The 14,020-nt window shown below is 43.6% G+C and overlaps 1 protein-coding gene and 1 pseudogene across 1 annotated transcript in view; both read left to right on the top strand.

The window, feature by feature from the left end:
• The window catches only part of LOC145359897 (uncharacterized), an 89,041-nt gene that overhangs the window by 15,627 nt on the left and 59,394 nt on the right, over positions 1-14,020 (top strand). The window contains exons 5-6 of the mRNA XM_080214743.1: positions 3,613-3,744; positions 13,341-13,420. Coding sequence (XP_080070869.1) covers positions 3,613-3,744; positions 13,341-13,420 — 212 coding nt within the window. The remainder of the gene's footprint in view (positions 1-3,612; positions 3,745-13,340; positions 13,421-14,020) is intronic.
• LOC145361680 (NADH dehydrogenase [ubiquinone] 1 alpha subcomplex subunit 5 pseudogene) lies at positions 2,906-3,224 on the top strand (annotated as a pseudogene).

Genomic DNA, 14,020 nt, shown 5'->3' with positions numbered 1-14,020 from the left:
CTTCTTCAAAATCATGCCATGGGGTCTTTCATATCCATGATGTGAATATGAAAGGTGTTATCAGACTTTTGACTGTCTTTCATATCCACCAGAGGATCATACAGGGCCCTGGTTTAACAAAACCTCCCACACTGAAGCATCCCCTCAGCGCTGCACTGGAGAGTCAGCCTTGACTTTAGTGCTTGAGTCTCTCCAACTTAGAAATCTTTGACTCAGAACTGAAAATGCTACCTGAAGCCCAGCTAACTTCAGATTAGAAACATTTCTATGAGATAACAGTCATTGTCTGAAGACTTTCCAAACTGATTCAAAAAAGCTAAGATAAACTACGAAAGGAAACTACCAGAAAACATAAACACAGATACCAAAGCTTCTGTAAGTATATGAAGAGAAACAGAATAGCTATATTAAATGTTAGCCCATTAGAGGACAGTGCTAGTGAGGTTTTAATGAGGAACACAGAGGAGGCACAAAACCAATATTTTGCCTTTGTCTTCAGGGTAGAGAATAATGAAGATTTTCCAAAAACTGTAGTTAATGCAAAGGAACTTGGTGAAATAACCATCACTAGGAAGAAGGTATTGAATAAACCAATGGGATTAAAGGCATATAAGTCTCCAGGACCTAATGGCCTACACCTTTGGGTATTAAAGGAAGTGACAGTAGAGATAGTGGATGCATTGGTTGTAATATTTCAAATTTCCTTGGACTCTGATAAGGTCCTGGTGGATTAAAAACATGTTAATGTGATGCCCCTGTTCAAATAGGGAGAGAGGCAAAAAGTAGGAAACTACGGGGCAGTTAGCTTGACCTCTGTGGTGGGGAAGTTGCTGGGATTAATCATTAAGGAGGAGATGAACGATCATTTAGAAAGTCAAAGCTCAATCCACCATTACCAGCATGGTTTTATGATGGATAGGCCATGCTTGACAAACTTGCTTGAGTTCTTTGAGGACATAACCAGCAAGGTGGATAGTGGGGAACCTGTGGATGTGGTGTATCTGGACTTCCAGAAGTGCCACATAAAAGACTGATCCAGAAGGTGAGATCACTGGGGATTGGGGGTGGAATACTAATAAGAACATAAGAAATAGGAGCAGGAGTAGGCCATCTAGCCCTTCGAGCCTGCCCCACCGTTCAATAAGATCATGGCTGATCTGAAGTGGATCAGTTCCACTTTCCCGCTTTCTCCCCATAACCCTTAATTCCCTTGTCGATCAGAAATCTATCTACCTGTGACTTAAATATATTCAGCGAGGCAGCCTCCACCACTTCAATGGGCAAAGAATTCCAGAGATTCACCACCCTTTGAAGAAGTTCCTCCTCAACTCCATTCTAAACTGCACCCCCTCCTTATTTTGAGGCTGTGCCCTCTAGTTCTGTTTTCTTTTCTAAGCGGAAAGAATCTTTCTACCTCTACCCTATCCATCCCCTTCATTATCTTGTAAGTCTCCAAGCCATGATCTTATTGAATGGCGGGGCAGGCTCGAAGGGCCAGATGGCCTACTCCTGCTCCTATTTCTTATGTTCTTATAAGATCCCCCCTCAGCCTTCTAAACTGTAACAAGTACAGGCCCAGTCTATTCAATCTCTCCTCATAAGCTAACCCCCTCATCTCCGGTATCAGCCTGGTGAACCTTCTCTGTACTCCCTCCAAGGCCAATGTATCCATTTGCAAATAGATATATCCTTTCGCAAATAGATATATCCTTTCGCAAATAATTAGATTGGATTGAGGATTGACAGACTGACAGAAAGCAGAGGGTCCTTCTCTGGCTGGCAAAATGTAACTAATGGGATGCCGTAGGGGTCAGTCCTTGGACCCCAACTGCTTACAATCTATATAAATGATCTGCAAGCAAGCACAGTATGTAACATAGCAAAAATTGTGGATGACACTAAAATAGGTGGGAAAACAGGCAGTGGAGAGGATATAAAGATTCTACAGGTGGATATAAATAGGCCAGGAGAATTGGCAGGTGGAGTTTAATGTGGATAAGTGAGAGATTATCCATTTTGGCAGAAAGAACAGAAAGGCAAATTATTACCTAAATGGAAACCAGAATGCCTCTGGGCAGAGGGATCTGGGTATCTATATTCCCGAATCATAGAAAGTCAGAATGCAGGTGCAGCATGTAATAAAAAAAAGCAAATGAGATGTTGGAATTCATTGCAAAGAGATTGGAATATAAAATTGGAGAAGTGTTGTTGCAATTGTATAGGTTGAGACAACACCTGGAGTACTGTGTCTAGTTTTGGTCTCCTTATTTGAGGAAGGATTTGGTGGCATTGGATTCCGGGGATGAAAGAGTTGATGTATGAGGAGAGATTACAAACACGAGTTTGTAAAATTGTTTGGGCTTGTACTCGCAGAGGCAATCTGATTGAGGTATATAAAATTTTAAAAGGGATTGATAAAGTAAATGTAGACCAAATGTTTCCTCTTATGGGGCACAGGAGAGCACAGGTATAGGTTGAAAGGCGGTAGATTTAACACTGAGATGAGGAGGAACTATTTCTCACAGAGAGTGGTGAATTTGTGGAACTTGCTGCCCCTCGCACAGTGGAGTCTGAATCATTGAATGGTTTCAAGGAGGTGATAGGTACATTTCTGATAAAAAGGGATAAAGAGATATGGGGAACAGGTGGGGAGGTGGATTTGAGACCTGGGAGAAATCACCCATGACCCGACTGAATGGCAGAGCAGGTTCAAAGAGTTCAATCTGCTCTTAATTCCTAAGTTCCTATATTCCTATGACTTTGAGCCAGGCAGACGAGGTTCAAGTGGAATCATGCAATCAAGCCAGACAAATTTACTTAAGAAAGTTAATTTGACCTTGTTTGATTCTTGGTTCTACAGACAAGAGTAAGTAATATCCAGACTATCTGACTACAAAATGTTAGCATGTCTTGAATCCTGAAGAAAATGACTGGGTTGGTGAATATTCGTGAGGCGTTGAGAATTTTGTACTCCAGAATTCTTACTGTCCTGCAACCCATCCCTCAGGATGCAGCCTCCCGGAGGTACACTGAGCAGACCGTCAATGAAACGGTTTCACTTTGTAAAATCGGAGCATGACGTTCAAAAACTAGAAGGCAAAATCAACTGTGAGCAGATAGAGGAAGTCATTTCTCAGGCTGATAATGAACTTACTCTGGCATAGAAAATGGCCAGGTGGAAACCTTGGGAACCATGAATAGAAGAAACCCCTCACAATCAATGAAAAGGCCACTTTAAACTTCATGTCAATTACATTGCTTTATTTGGCAAACCACATTGCCTGTTTTGTTAATTCTAACCTGTATAGATGTTATTAAAATGAATCTCTGAAACATTAAAAAAAACAACAATATATGAAAGCATGAAATCAGAAAGAGCATTTGGACTATCAAACCAGATTCTTCACACTCCAAACATTTCTTCATAAATCTTAAAGGTATTCAAGTGAAACCCCAAGACATCTTGTCAAGCCTTCTGGTATCCATTACTTAGCTCTGACTGACTGTTATCTATTCAAAACATCCATGACCCTAGCAGCTGAGCAACTGTTATAATCCATGGAGATCCAATTTATTGCCTGACTAAACAATTTTTCCAATTTCTCACTCCAGCAAAGAGCCTGAAAGAACAACGTGTAAAGAACAAAGGACAGATGATGCTCAGACTGGTAAATGTGGAAGAACGAGAAAAGACACAGATTTTGTCTAGAATTAAGAAAGGAGCAGAATTACTGGCAAAACAAGGTCAGTATCATTATTACCCCAGTCCATCTCAGTACATGTTGAATGAAGCTTATTAAAAATTTTATCTATAGACAAGATAAAGACTAAAGATGGTGTTGCAGTGGGCTTCTTCCAACTAACCGCAGGAGACTCAGGGACAGATTACAATTGTTTATTCATAATTCAAGCATGGAGGACACTACCCCAGAGAAACCTCTGCAGCAACACTCTCCTCTGATACAACTTTCACAGGGAGACAACTCTAATGCAGCTTTCCCTTCTAACTCATAGATATACACAGTTTATTCAGTATACAGAACATTGTTTCATTTCCAATCTTGTATTATTAGACTTTTCACCCAAAAGCAGGACCACTATCTCCCCCTAGCCAGAGAATCTCTGTTCTGACAGAAACAACTCAAGCCTTGTTGGAGAGTTCTTGCTGATTCAGGTCCTTGGATGTGTGTGAAATCCATTTGGTTATAATCATTTCACAGGCATGTGCTCCTTTCTCTTCGTTCTAATTCCCCTTTGTACTAAATCTATTCATGTAGCCTAACAATGGAGAGTGTTCCTCTGAATGGATTGCAAAAAGAGAAGGAACTTGCATTTACATAGCACCTCCCACAAACACAGGAGGATCCAAAATACTTCACATCCAATTAAGCACTTTGAGGTGAAGAAATATTTTCACACAGTGAGTGGCTCAGGCCTGGCATGCATTGCCTGTAAGTGTGGTGGAAGCAGGTTTAATTGAAGCATTTAAGAGAGCATTAGGTGATCGTTTCTATTTAACCGATGTCCAGGGATATGGGGAAAGGACAAGGGACTGGCATTCAATCACGATGCTCATTTGGAGAGCTGGTCCACACACAATGGGCCGAATGGTCTCTTTCTATTATTTAATTCTGTGATGTGGGAACAGTGAGGTCTCACAAATGCCCATGAGTTAATGACCAGGTATTCTGCTTTCTGTGCTGTTCACTGAGGGATTAATGTTAACCTGGACACCAAGTTACCATTAGAATACCAATAGGCACTCCCTATTGGTATATAAGATTTTAGTTGAAGCACTGTGAAGAATGTTCTATATTCAGTTGGTGTCACAAAGAAGTTCCAAGTCTTGTAAGTTTGAATAATGAAGACCAGAATGTCACCCTTCCCGCTGCAGTGAACAGAGATTTAGCTGGGCAGCAAATTCTCGGACCTCGCTGCATTCTCGGACCTGGCATGAACAGCAGGTAAGATTACTCCCAAAATGTTTATTAATAACACATAACTAGGCACATATATAGGGCATAGACCACATTGTGAGTTAACCCCATGCTTGCTTCTCCACAGGTCCCTGTCCAGTTTACAAGTCACTCTAACCTAATGACATGTATCTTTTCACATTGCACTGTGGGCAGTACCGTTTCTCTTGAACTCTTTCTAGGCTGGATATCCTTATATTACACATCCTCAAAGTCTTTAGTCAGTGTATTTACATTTCAATAACGTTCTCCCTTTTCCCTGCTCCCCACTCAAATGCCTGACTTTATAAATTTAGACAGTCTAAAGGCTTGACAGCTCGTGAGCTCTCACTCTGGTTATGTTTGGTGGAGTTGATTCACTCTGTTGATTTGGTGACCTTTTTTTCAGTTGGGAGTTTGAGTTGCAATCTGTGTCTCTGGGATTTGGTTATCTTTTTCTGCCGCTTGGAGTTGAACTTCTCATGATGAACTCTTTGTCTGCTCCACTTGGGGCCCTTTGGCTGGACCGTTCTTTCCAGAGAGGGTGTTCACTCAGGTCATTTGTAACATGAACGCAGTTTTTCTGTTGCCACGTAGATTGCTCTGGTCTTTGTGGTAGTTGAAGATGTCTCTCCCTTCTTTTGGATATTTTTCAAGAAAGGGCTCACTTTGCAGTTTGCATTTTTATTGCGATACTGTGTCCTTCTGTATGTTCATTCCTCATTAAGGTGTATGGAAGGTTTCTGCTTCCTTGCTCCAGCATTGCCTTACTGCTTTGCACATTGTCTGTGCTCTGCTGTTTACAGGTCGTATGAGAGTAACTGTTGGAGCCTGGCATCAGGGCTCATGCTTCTGTTGCTGGTCATTTTCCTGTGTGTCTTCCACTTGAGGTACAGTGGTGATTATCTGAAGGTTTGGCCAGTCTGACCATCAAAGGACGTCTGGCCCCTGCGAAGAATGAAGACAGTTCAGAGCTGAAGACCCTCGCTTGTCACAGAAAGATGGCTGGGCAGCCATGTCAATGATGGTCCTGACCTATTTAGGCTTTAGTGTTTTTGTAGTGATTTGTTAAATTGACAGTTTGGGGTCTGCCATGTGACACTGCAGGGTTTGCGAGCATTTTACAATCGATTCCTTGGTTTGGCCAAGGCTTTTAAACCTTTGGGTTTTATTTTTACAATGAGCTCAGCTGCAATATATAATATGGTGCCAACTCTGAACCCGCAGTGATTTTAGGAATGGGTGTCTCTGCTGTTTTTAAAGAACTGAATGTTCTCTTCATCCTTCCAGGTCCTTTGACTCTGCACTCTGTGGCCATTCACAATGGGTCTCCATGAGGTCCTGTGGAACCCTTAGCTGCTCAATGAGATTTCTTTCTCTTCTGCCTTTCTGCTTACGATTCTGCAATGGAGCTGCTTTGAACTCAATAAAACAATAGCTGGAATTAAGAATCCACTGATGACCGTGAAACCATTGTTGATTGTCAGAAAAACCCATCTGCTTCACTAATGTCCTTGAGGGAAGGAAATCTGTCGTTCTTACCTAATCTAGCCTGCATGCGACTCCAGAGCCACAGCGATGTGTTCGAGTCTCGAATGCCCGTGGGCAACGAGGGATGGGCAATAAATGCTGGCCCAGACAGCAACATTCAAGTCCCACAAATAAATAAAAAATAGGCTTTCAGGCGATCTCCCTCTCTACCTTCACTTCAGGTGCTTTCAGTCAGAATGCTATTGCTTTAATTTTCCAGCTTTCAAATGTATAATCCAGCTTTTCTGTGATTCTGGGTTCGATGTATTTACTTGTTTCTACATCGGTCTCTTTGTTGAGTCCACAACTTTCCTGAGATCAAGTCTTATGTCTCTTTCCAACACACTGTTTCCCAGCCCCACCTTAACGATGTTATGTCTTATATGAATGTTCCTTATCCTACAAGGAAAAGCCAATTTACACTTGTATGAATATTCCTCACATAGATTTTGTGATGATTCTGTGCCTTTAAGAAATTGTATTCGTATCACATGTCTTGTAAGGGGTATATTTGAAATTCAGCTCTGTGTTTACATGGTGCCAGCTTGTCTGCACATGCTGAGAATGCAGGCTAATGATTGATGTTAGCAAGGGATGTTTGTTTTAATCTAAGTTAATGCATTTTTGTTTATTTTGGGTTTTTTTCCTGGGGTTTCAGAGTAGGGCTTTGATTAGACTGATTGAATGGGCTTTCAGGGAAAACACACAGTTCTCTTTTATTTTTAAACAGTCAGTTTCTGCCTGTTCCTCAAAGAAGCAAGAGGTGTCTCTTTGTCTCTCTCTCTCTCTCTCTCTCTCTCTCTCTCTCTCTCTCCAGAGTTCAAAAGGCTGTAGGGCTATTAGAGAGTCATATAGTCATAGAATCATAGAGGTTTACAGCATGGAAACAGGTCCTTTGGCCCAAAGTCCATGCTGCCTTTTTTGAAACCCATAAGCTAATCCCAATTGCTCGCATTTGGCCCATATCCCTCTAGACCCATCGTACCCATGTAGCTGTCTAAATGCTTTTTAAATTGTACCCATCTCTACTACTACCTCTGGCAGCTTGTTCCAGACACTCATCACCCTCTGTGTGAAAAAATTCCTCTCTGGATCCTTTTGTAGCTCTTCCCTCTCATAAACCTATGCCCTCTAGTTTTAAACTGCCCTACCTTGGAAAAAGATATTGACTATCTGTTCTGTCTATGCCCCTCATTATTTTATAGACAAAGAACAGAGAACAACACAGCACGGGAAACAGGCCCTTCGGCCCAACGAGCCCGCGCTGCTGTTTTAACATTGTGCTTTTCCTCCTCCACCCTTGACCCATGTCTATGCTTATGGTACCCCCATTGGAAACCAGATTAAGGGGAGAATAATTTAGGGACAATTTGGTACACCAATCAGCCTAAGAGCACATCTTTGGGGTGTGGGAGGAAAACAGAGCATCCGGAGGAAACCCACGCAACCACGGGGAGAATGCGCAAACTCCCACAGACACTGGTCCAAATCCATGTATCTGCACAGCTAGCAGTGATAGTCACTGAGCTGTTGTGGTGCCCATCTGTTGGTCCAGTTTTAAGCATACACAAACAACGCAAAGTACTAGGCCACTCTCGAAACATCCAAGAGCAGCCCACGCACGACCCACCGTGTGCATGCCCCTCATTAGACAACAAGGTGGACCAACGCACCTGTGGAGTAAAAGAGACAAAACATCAACACATGTAGCATTAGATTTCCTGGAACTTCCTGAGGCTCTGATCCTTATTTAAAACAGTCTCCTGTAACCCTCCATCCCTATTTCACTCATGTGCCTATCTAAGTAAACCTTAAACAAGTCTAGTGTGCCTGCCTCCACCACCTTATTTGGCAGTGCATTCCATACCCCCCATGACCCTCTGTGTGAAAAACCTCCCCCGAGCATCCAAATTATACCTCACCCCCCTCACCCTAAGCCCATGGCCCCTCGTGATATTTGTCTCCAATCTAGGAAAAAGCCTGCCACTGTTTACTCTATCTATACATAGAACATAGAACAGTACAGCACAAACAGGCCCTTCGGCCCACAAGTTGCGCCGATCACATCTATACCTACCAAGCCGTAGAACTATCTGTAACTTCCAATGCCATTAGATCCCATATACTCATCCAGAAGTCTTTTAAAAGACCCCAGTGAGTTCGCCTCTACCACCACCGATGGCAGCCGATTCCACTCACTCACCACCCTCTAAGTGAAAAACTTACCCCTAACATCTCCTTTGTACTTGCTTCCCTGCACCTTAAACCTGTGTCCTCTCGTAGCGACCATTTCAGCCCTGGGAAATAGCCTCCGAGAATCCACCCTATCTATTCCTCTCAACATTTTATAAACCTCTATCAGGTCGCCTCTCAACCTTCGTCTCTCCAGGGAGAAGAGACCTAGCTCCCTCAACCTATCTTCATAAGGCATGCCTCCCAATCCAGGCAACATCCTTGTAAATCTCCTCTGCACCCTCTCAATAGCTTCCACATCCTTCCTGTAGTGAGGCGACCAGAACTGCGCACAGTACTCCAAGTGGGGTCTGACAAGGGTCTTATAAAGTTGCAGCATTACCTCCTGACTCCTAAACTCAATCCCTCGATTAATGAAGGCCAGTACACCATACGCCTTCTTGACCACATCCTCCACCTGCAAGGCTGATTTAAGAGTCCTGTGGACCCGGACCCCAAGATCCCTCTGCTGTTCAACACAGCTAAGACTCCTACCCTTGATATTGTAATCCTGCATCCCACTGGTCCTGCCAAAATGGACCACTACACATTTATCCGTGTTGAAGTCCATCTGCCACTTCTCCGCCCAGTCTTGCATCCTATCTATGTCACGCTGCAACTTCTGACATCCCTCCAGACTATCCACAACATCACCAACCTTCGTATCATCGGCAAACTTACTAACCCATCCCTCCACTTCCTCATCCAGGTCATTTATGAAAATGACAAACAGCAAGGGTCCTAGAACAGATCCCTGGGGCACTCCGCTGGTGACTGACCTCCATGCAGAAAAAGACCCATCCACAACCACTCTCTGCCTTCTGCAGGCAAGCCAGTTCTGGATCCACAAGGCCAAAGCCCCTTGGATCCCACGCCCTCTCACCTTCTCAAGAAGTCTTGCATGGGGGACCTTATCAAACGCCTTGCTGAAGTCCATGTAAACCACATCCACCGCCCTTCCTTCGTCAATGTGTTCAGTCACATTTTCAAAGAACTCAACTAGGCTCGTAAGGCACGACCTGCCCTTGATAAAGCCGTGCTGACTATTCCTGATCATTCTAAACTTCTCTAAATGCTCATGAATCTTGTCCCTCAGAATCCTCTCCATCAACTTACCAACCACTGAGGTCAGACTCACCGGTTGGTAATTTCCCAGGCTATCCCTGTTCCCTTTCTTGAAAATAGGAACCACATCCGCAATCCTCCAATCCTCTGGAACCTCTCCCGTCTCCATCGATGATGCAAAGATCATCGCCAGGGCTCTGCAATCACTTCCCTCGCCTCCCACAGTAACCTGGGGTACATCCCATCCAGTCCTGGTGACTTATCTATCTTGATAGAATTTAAAATATCCTTCATAATCTTATACACCTCTATTGGATCCCCCCCAACCTCCATCTTTCTAAGGAAAACAGCCCCAATTTACCCAATCTTTCCTCATAACCCAGTCCTTCCATACCAGGCAGCATGCTGGTAAACCTCCTCTGCACTCTCTCCAGGGTCTCCACGTCCTTCCGGTAGTAAGGTGACCAGAACTGGACGCAGTACTCCAAATGCGGTCTGACCAACGTTCTGTACAACTGCAACATTAGACGCCAGCTCTTGTACTCTATACCCCTTCCTATAAAAGCTAGCATACCATAAGCTTTCTTCGCAACCTTCTCCACCTGTGTTGCCACCTTCAAAGACTTGTGCACTTGCACTCCCAGGTCCCTCTGCATTTCTATACTCTTAATAGGTCTACCCTTTATCATATAACTCCCCCCTACATTATTCCTTCCAAAATGCATCACCTCGCATTTATCAGGATTAAATTCCATCTGCCATTTATATGCCCAATATACCAGCCTATCTATATCCTGCTGTGTTGCCTGACACTCGTCCTCACTGTCCGCCAATCCTGCCATCTTTGTGTCATCTGCAAACTTGCTGATCACACCATGTACGCCCTCTTCCAAGTCATTTATATATATTACGAAGAGAAGAGGTCCCAGTATTGAGCCCTGCAGCACACCACTAGTGACAGACCTCCAGCTAGAAAAGGACCCTTCCACTACTACTCTCTGTCTCCTATTGCCTAGCCAGTTTTCAATCCTTCTAGATACCTGTCCTTGTATCCCATGAGCCTTAATCTTTTCAACCAACCTACCATGAGGGACTTTGTCAAACGCCTTACTGAAATCCATATAGGTGACATCAACGGCTCGTCTTTCGTCGACCGTTTTTGTCACCTCCTCAAAAAATTCTACCAGATTCGTAAGGCAAGACCTCCCCTTAACAAAGCCATTGTGTGTATCTCTAATCAGATCACAACGCTCTAAATGCTCATACATCCTATCCCTAAGAATTTTTTCCAACAACTTTCCTACCACTGCGTCAAACTCACTGGCCTATAATTACCAGGGTTATCCCTACTACCCTTTTTAAACAGTGGTACCACATTTGCTATCCTCCAGCCCTCTGGGATCTCACCTGTGTGCAAAGAAGAGACAAAGATTTGCGTCAGAGGCCCAGCAATTTCATCTCTCGCCTCCCTAAGCAGCCTGGGATAAATGCCATCAGGCCCCGGAGCTTTGTCAGTTTTTATGCTGCCTAAAAACCCTAACACTTCCTCCCTCATAATGGATATTTCCTTCAACTGGTCTACAGCTCCCTCCAAGACATTACAAGACACGAAGACCCTCTCCTTCGTGAATACTGACGCAAAGTATTCATTCAGGATCTCCCCCATTCCCTCAGACTCTAAGCACAGTTCCCTTCCTCTGTCCCTGAGAGGACCGATTTTCCCTCTAACCACACTTTTGTTCCTAACATAGGAGTAAAATGCCTTTGGATTTTCCTTAATCCTATCCGCCAAAGCCATTTCATGCCCCCTTTTCGCCCTTCTAACTCCCCTTTTGAGCTCCCTCCTACTCTCTCTATATTCCTCAAGTGCTCTCTCTGTTCCCAGTTGCTTAGACCTAACATATGCCTCTGTCTCTTCCTGACCAAGTCCTCAATATCCCCTGTAATCCATGGCTCCCTAATCCTACCTTTCCCATCCTTCCTCTCAACGGGCACATGTCTTTCCTGCAACCTTTTCTTATAGACTTCTATAAGATCACCCCTCAGCCTTTAAGCTCCAGAGAAAAATGTCCCAGTCTATTCAGCCTCTCCTTATAACTCAAACCATCAAGTCCCAGTAGCATCCTAGTAAATCTTTTCTGCACTCTTTTTAATATTCTTTCTATAATAGGGTGACCAAAACTGTACACAATACTCCATGTGGCTTTACCAATATCTTGTACAACTTCAAGAAGATGTCCTAACTCCTGTATTCAGTGTTCTGACCAATGAAACCAAGCATGCCGAATGCCGTCTTCACCACTCTGTCCATCTGTAACTCCGCTTAGAAGGAGCTATGAACACGTACCCCTGGATCTCTTTGTTCTGTAACTCTCCCCAACACTCTACCATTAACTGAGTAAGTCCTGCCCTGGTTTAATCTACCAAAATGCATTTATCTAAAGTAAACTCCACCTGTCAACGTCAGCCCACTGGCCCAATTGATCAAGATCTCGTTGCAATTGGAGGTAACTTTCTTCACTATCCACTATGCCACCAATCTTGGTGTCATCTGCAAACTTAATAACTATGCCTTCTATAATCTCATTCAAATCATTAATATAAATGACAAATATCAGTGGACCCAATACTGATCCCTGAGGCACACCGCTGGTCATGATGTGGGTATGCCGGCGTTGGACTGGCGTAAACACAGTAAAAAGTCTGACAACACCAGGTTTTAGTCCAACCTATTTATTTGATAATATTCTCACAAGCTTTCGAGGGGTTACCCTCTTCGTCAGGTGAATGGAGAGTTATATGCTCTGTCTGAGGCCAGAACTCTCCATTCACCTGACGAAGAGGGTAACCCCTCGAAAGCTTGTGAGAATATTATCAAATAAATAGGTTGGACTAAAACCTGGTGTTGTCAGACTTTTTACTGTGTGCACACCGCTGGTCACAGGCCTCCAGTTTGAAAAACAACCCTCTACAACCACTCTCTGGCTTCTGTCAAGAAGCCCATTTTGTATGCATTTAGATGCTTCATCCTGGACCCTGTGAGATTTAAGTTTATGCAAAAACCTACCATGCAGTACCTTGTCAAAGGCCTTGCTAAAGTCCATGTAGACAACATCAACGGCACTGCCCTCATCTATCTTCTTGGTTACCCCTTCAAAAAACTAGGGGTTATTAACAGGTAAAAACACGTAAGGCTGTGTTGTAATCTCAGGGTTGCTAGTTCATTAACATTACCACTACGTCACCACCTCCCCACCCAAGGACATTTTTCAGAAAGTATGGTGGATGCTAAGAAAGGGGGAACACAACCTTGGAGGGGAAAAAGTGAGTGAACAAAGGGAATGATTAAAACTGAAAGGATGGTAGCAGATTTTGGGGAGGAATTTCCAGGAGCTACAACTGAATGGTTGAAGGAATGACACCAGTGCTAGACAACAGGACTTGGGAATGAGGAAGAGGCTGGTATCCTGGGTACGTAAGATAATTTTGTGAAGCAAGTTGACTCTTGATTGAAGAGGCGCAAGCATGCAGAGACTAATTTTTTTGTTTCACTTTCAGATGAAGTTTTCGACAAGCCCTATTTAAAAATAGTAAACCATAATGGGGAAATGATTGAGGTTCCTGAAGAGGAACGAGTGGTGAGTGTTTATAGGAACACACATTAAACCTTTTCAGAACTCTAAACCTGCGGAGTGTTGCTAGTAATTACAGGACTTGTATTTACAAAACACAGTATCAAATTGCTAGAACTTTGCAGTCAATGACTGTCTTTTTGAAGTGTTCACATGATATGTTATTGTGCCTAACCCAGGATTAGTGTACCACCTGCATGTTTCTATTCCTAGATGATGTACAGCTGGTAGAAATAGGTATGGAGGCTTCTGAGAAATCTTCTGCAGCTTTGCTGATGGCACAGTTGTCCGTACATCTCCGTGTAGAGCAGATTCAGGTGTGACTGTGTGAGCCAGGGTGGCCTCTCCCGCTCTAGCTGCAGGCAAGCAGCTGACTGGTACAAACTGGAGAGTCAATCAGCTGTTTCTGTCCTCTTGGCTGTGAGTTACTGTTGGAAGTCTATTTCTAACGCTGGTCATTGTTCTTTCCTGAGCACAGAACGTTGCACTCCCGAACCAATTGGTCTGGTTTCTGGCTTCAGTCACGGCCAATAAATTAAGTAAGAGACAAAGTAAAAGCCTCACACAACTGTAGAAGGTGGGATACTCGAGGAGCGTGATCAACCA

Source organism: Carcharhinus amblyrhynchos, chromosome 2, assembly GCF_965287045.1.
Source record: "Carcharhinus amblyrhynchos chromosome 2, sCarAmb.v2.hapA, whole genome shotgun sequence".
NCBI classification, from domain to species: Eukaryota; Metazoa; Chordata; class Chondrichthyes; order Carcharhiniformes; family Carcharhinidae; genus Carcharhinus; species Carcharhinus amblyrhynchos.
This window is presented reverse-complemented; position numbering and strand designations above follow the sequence as displayed.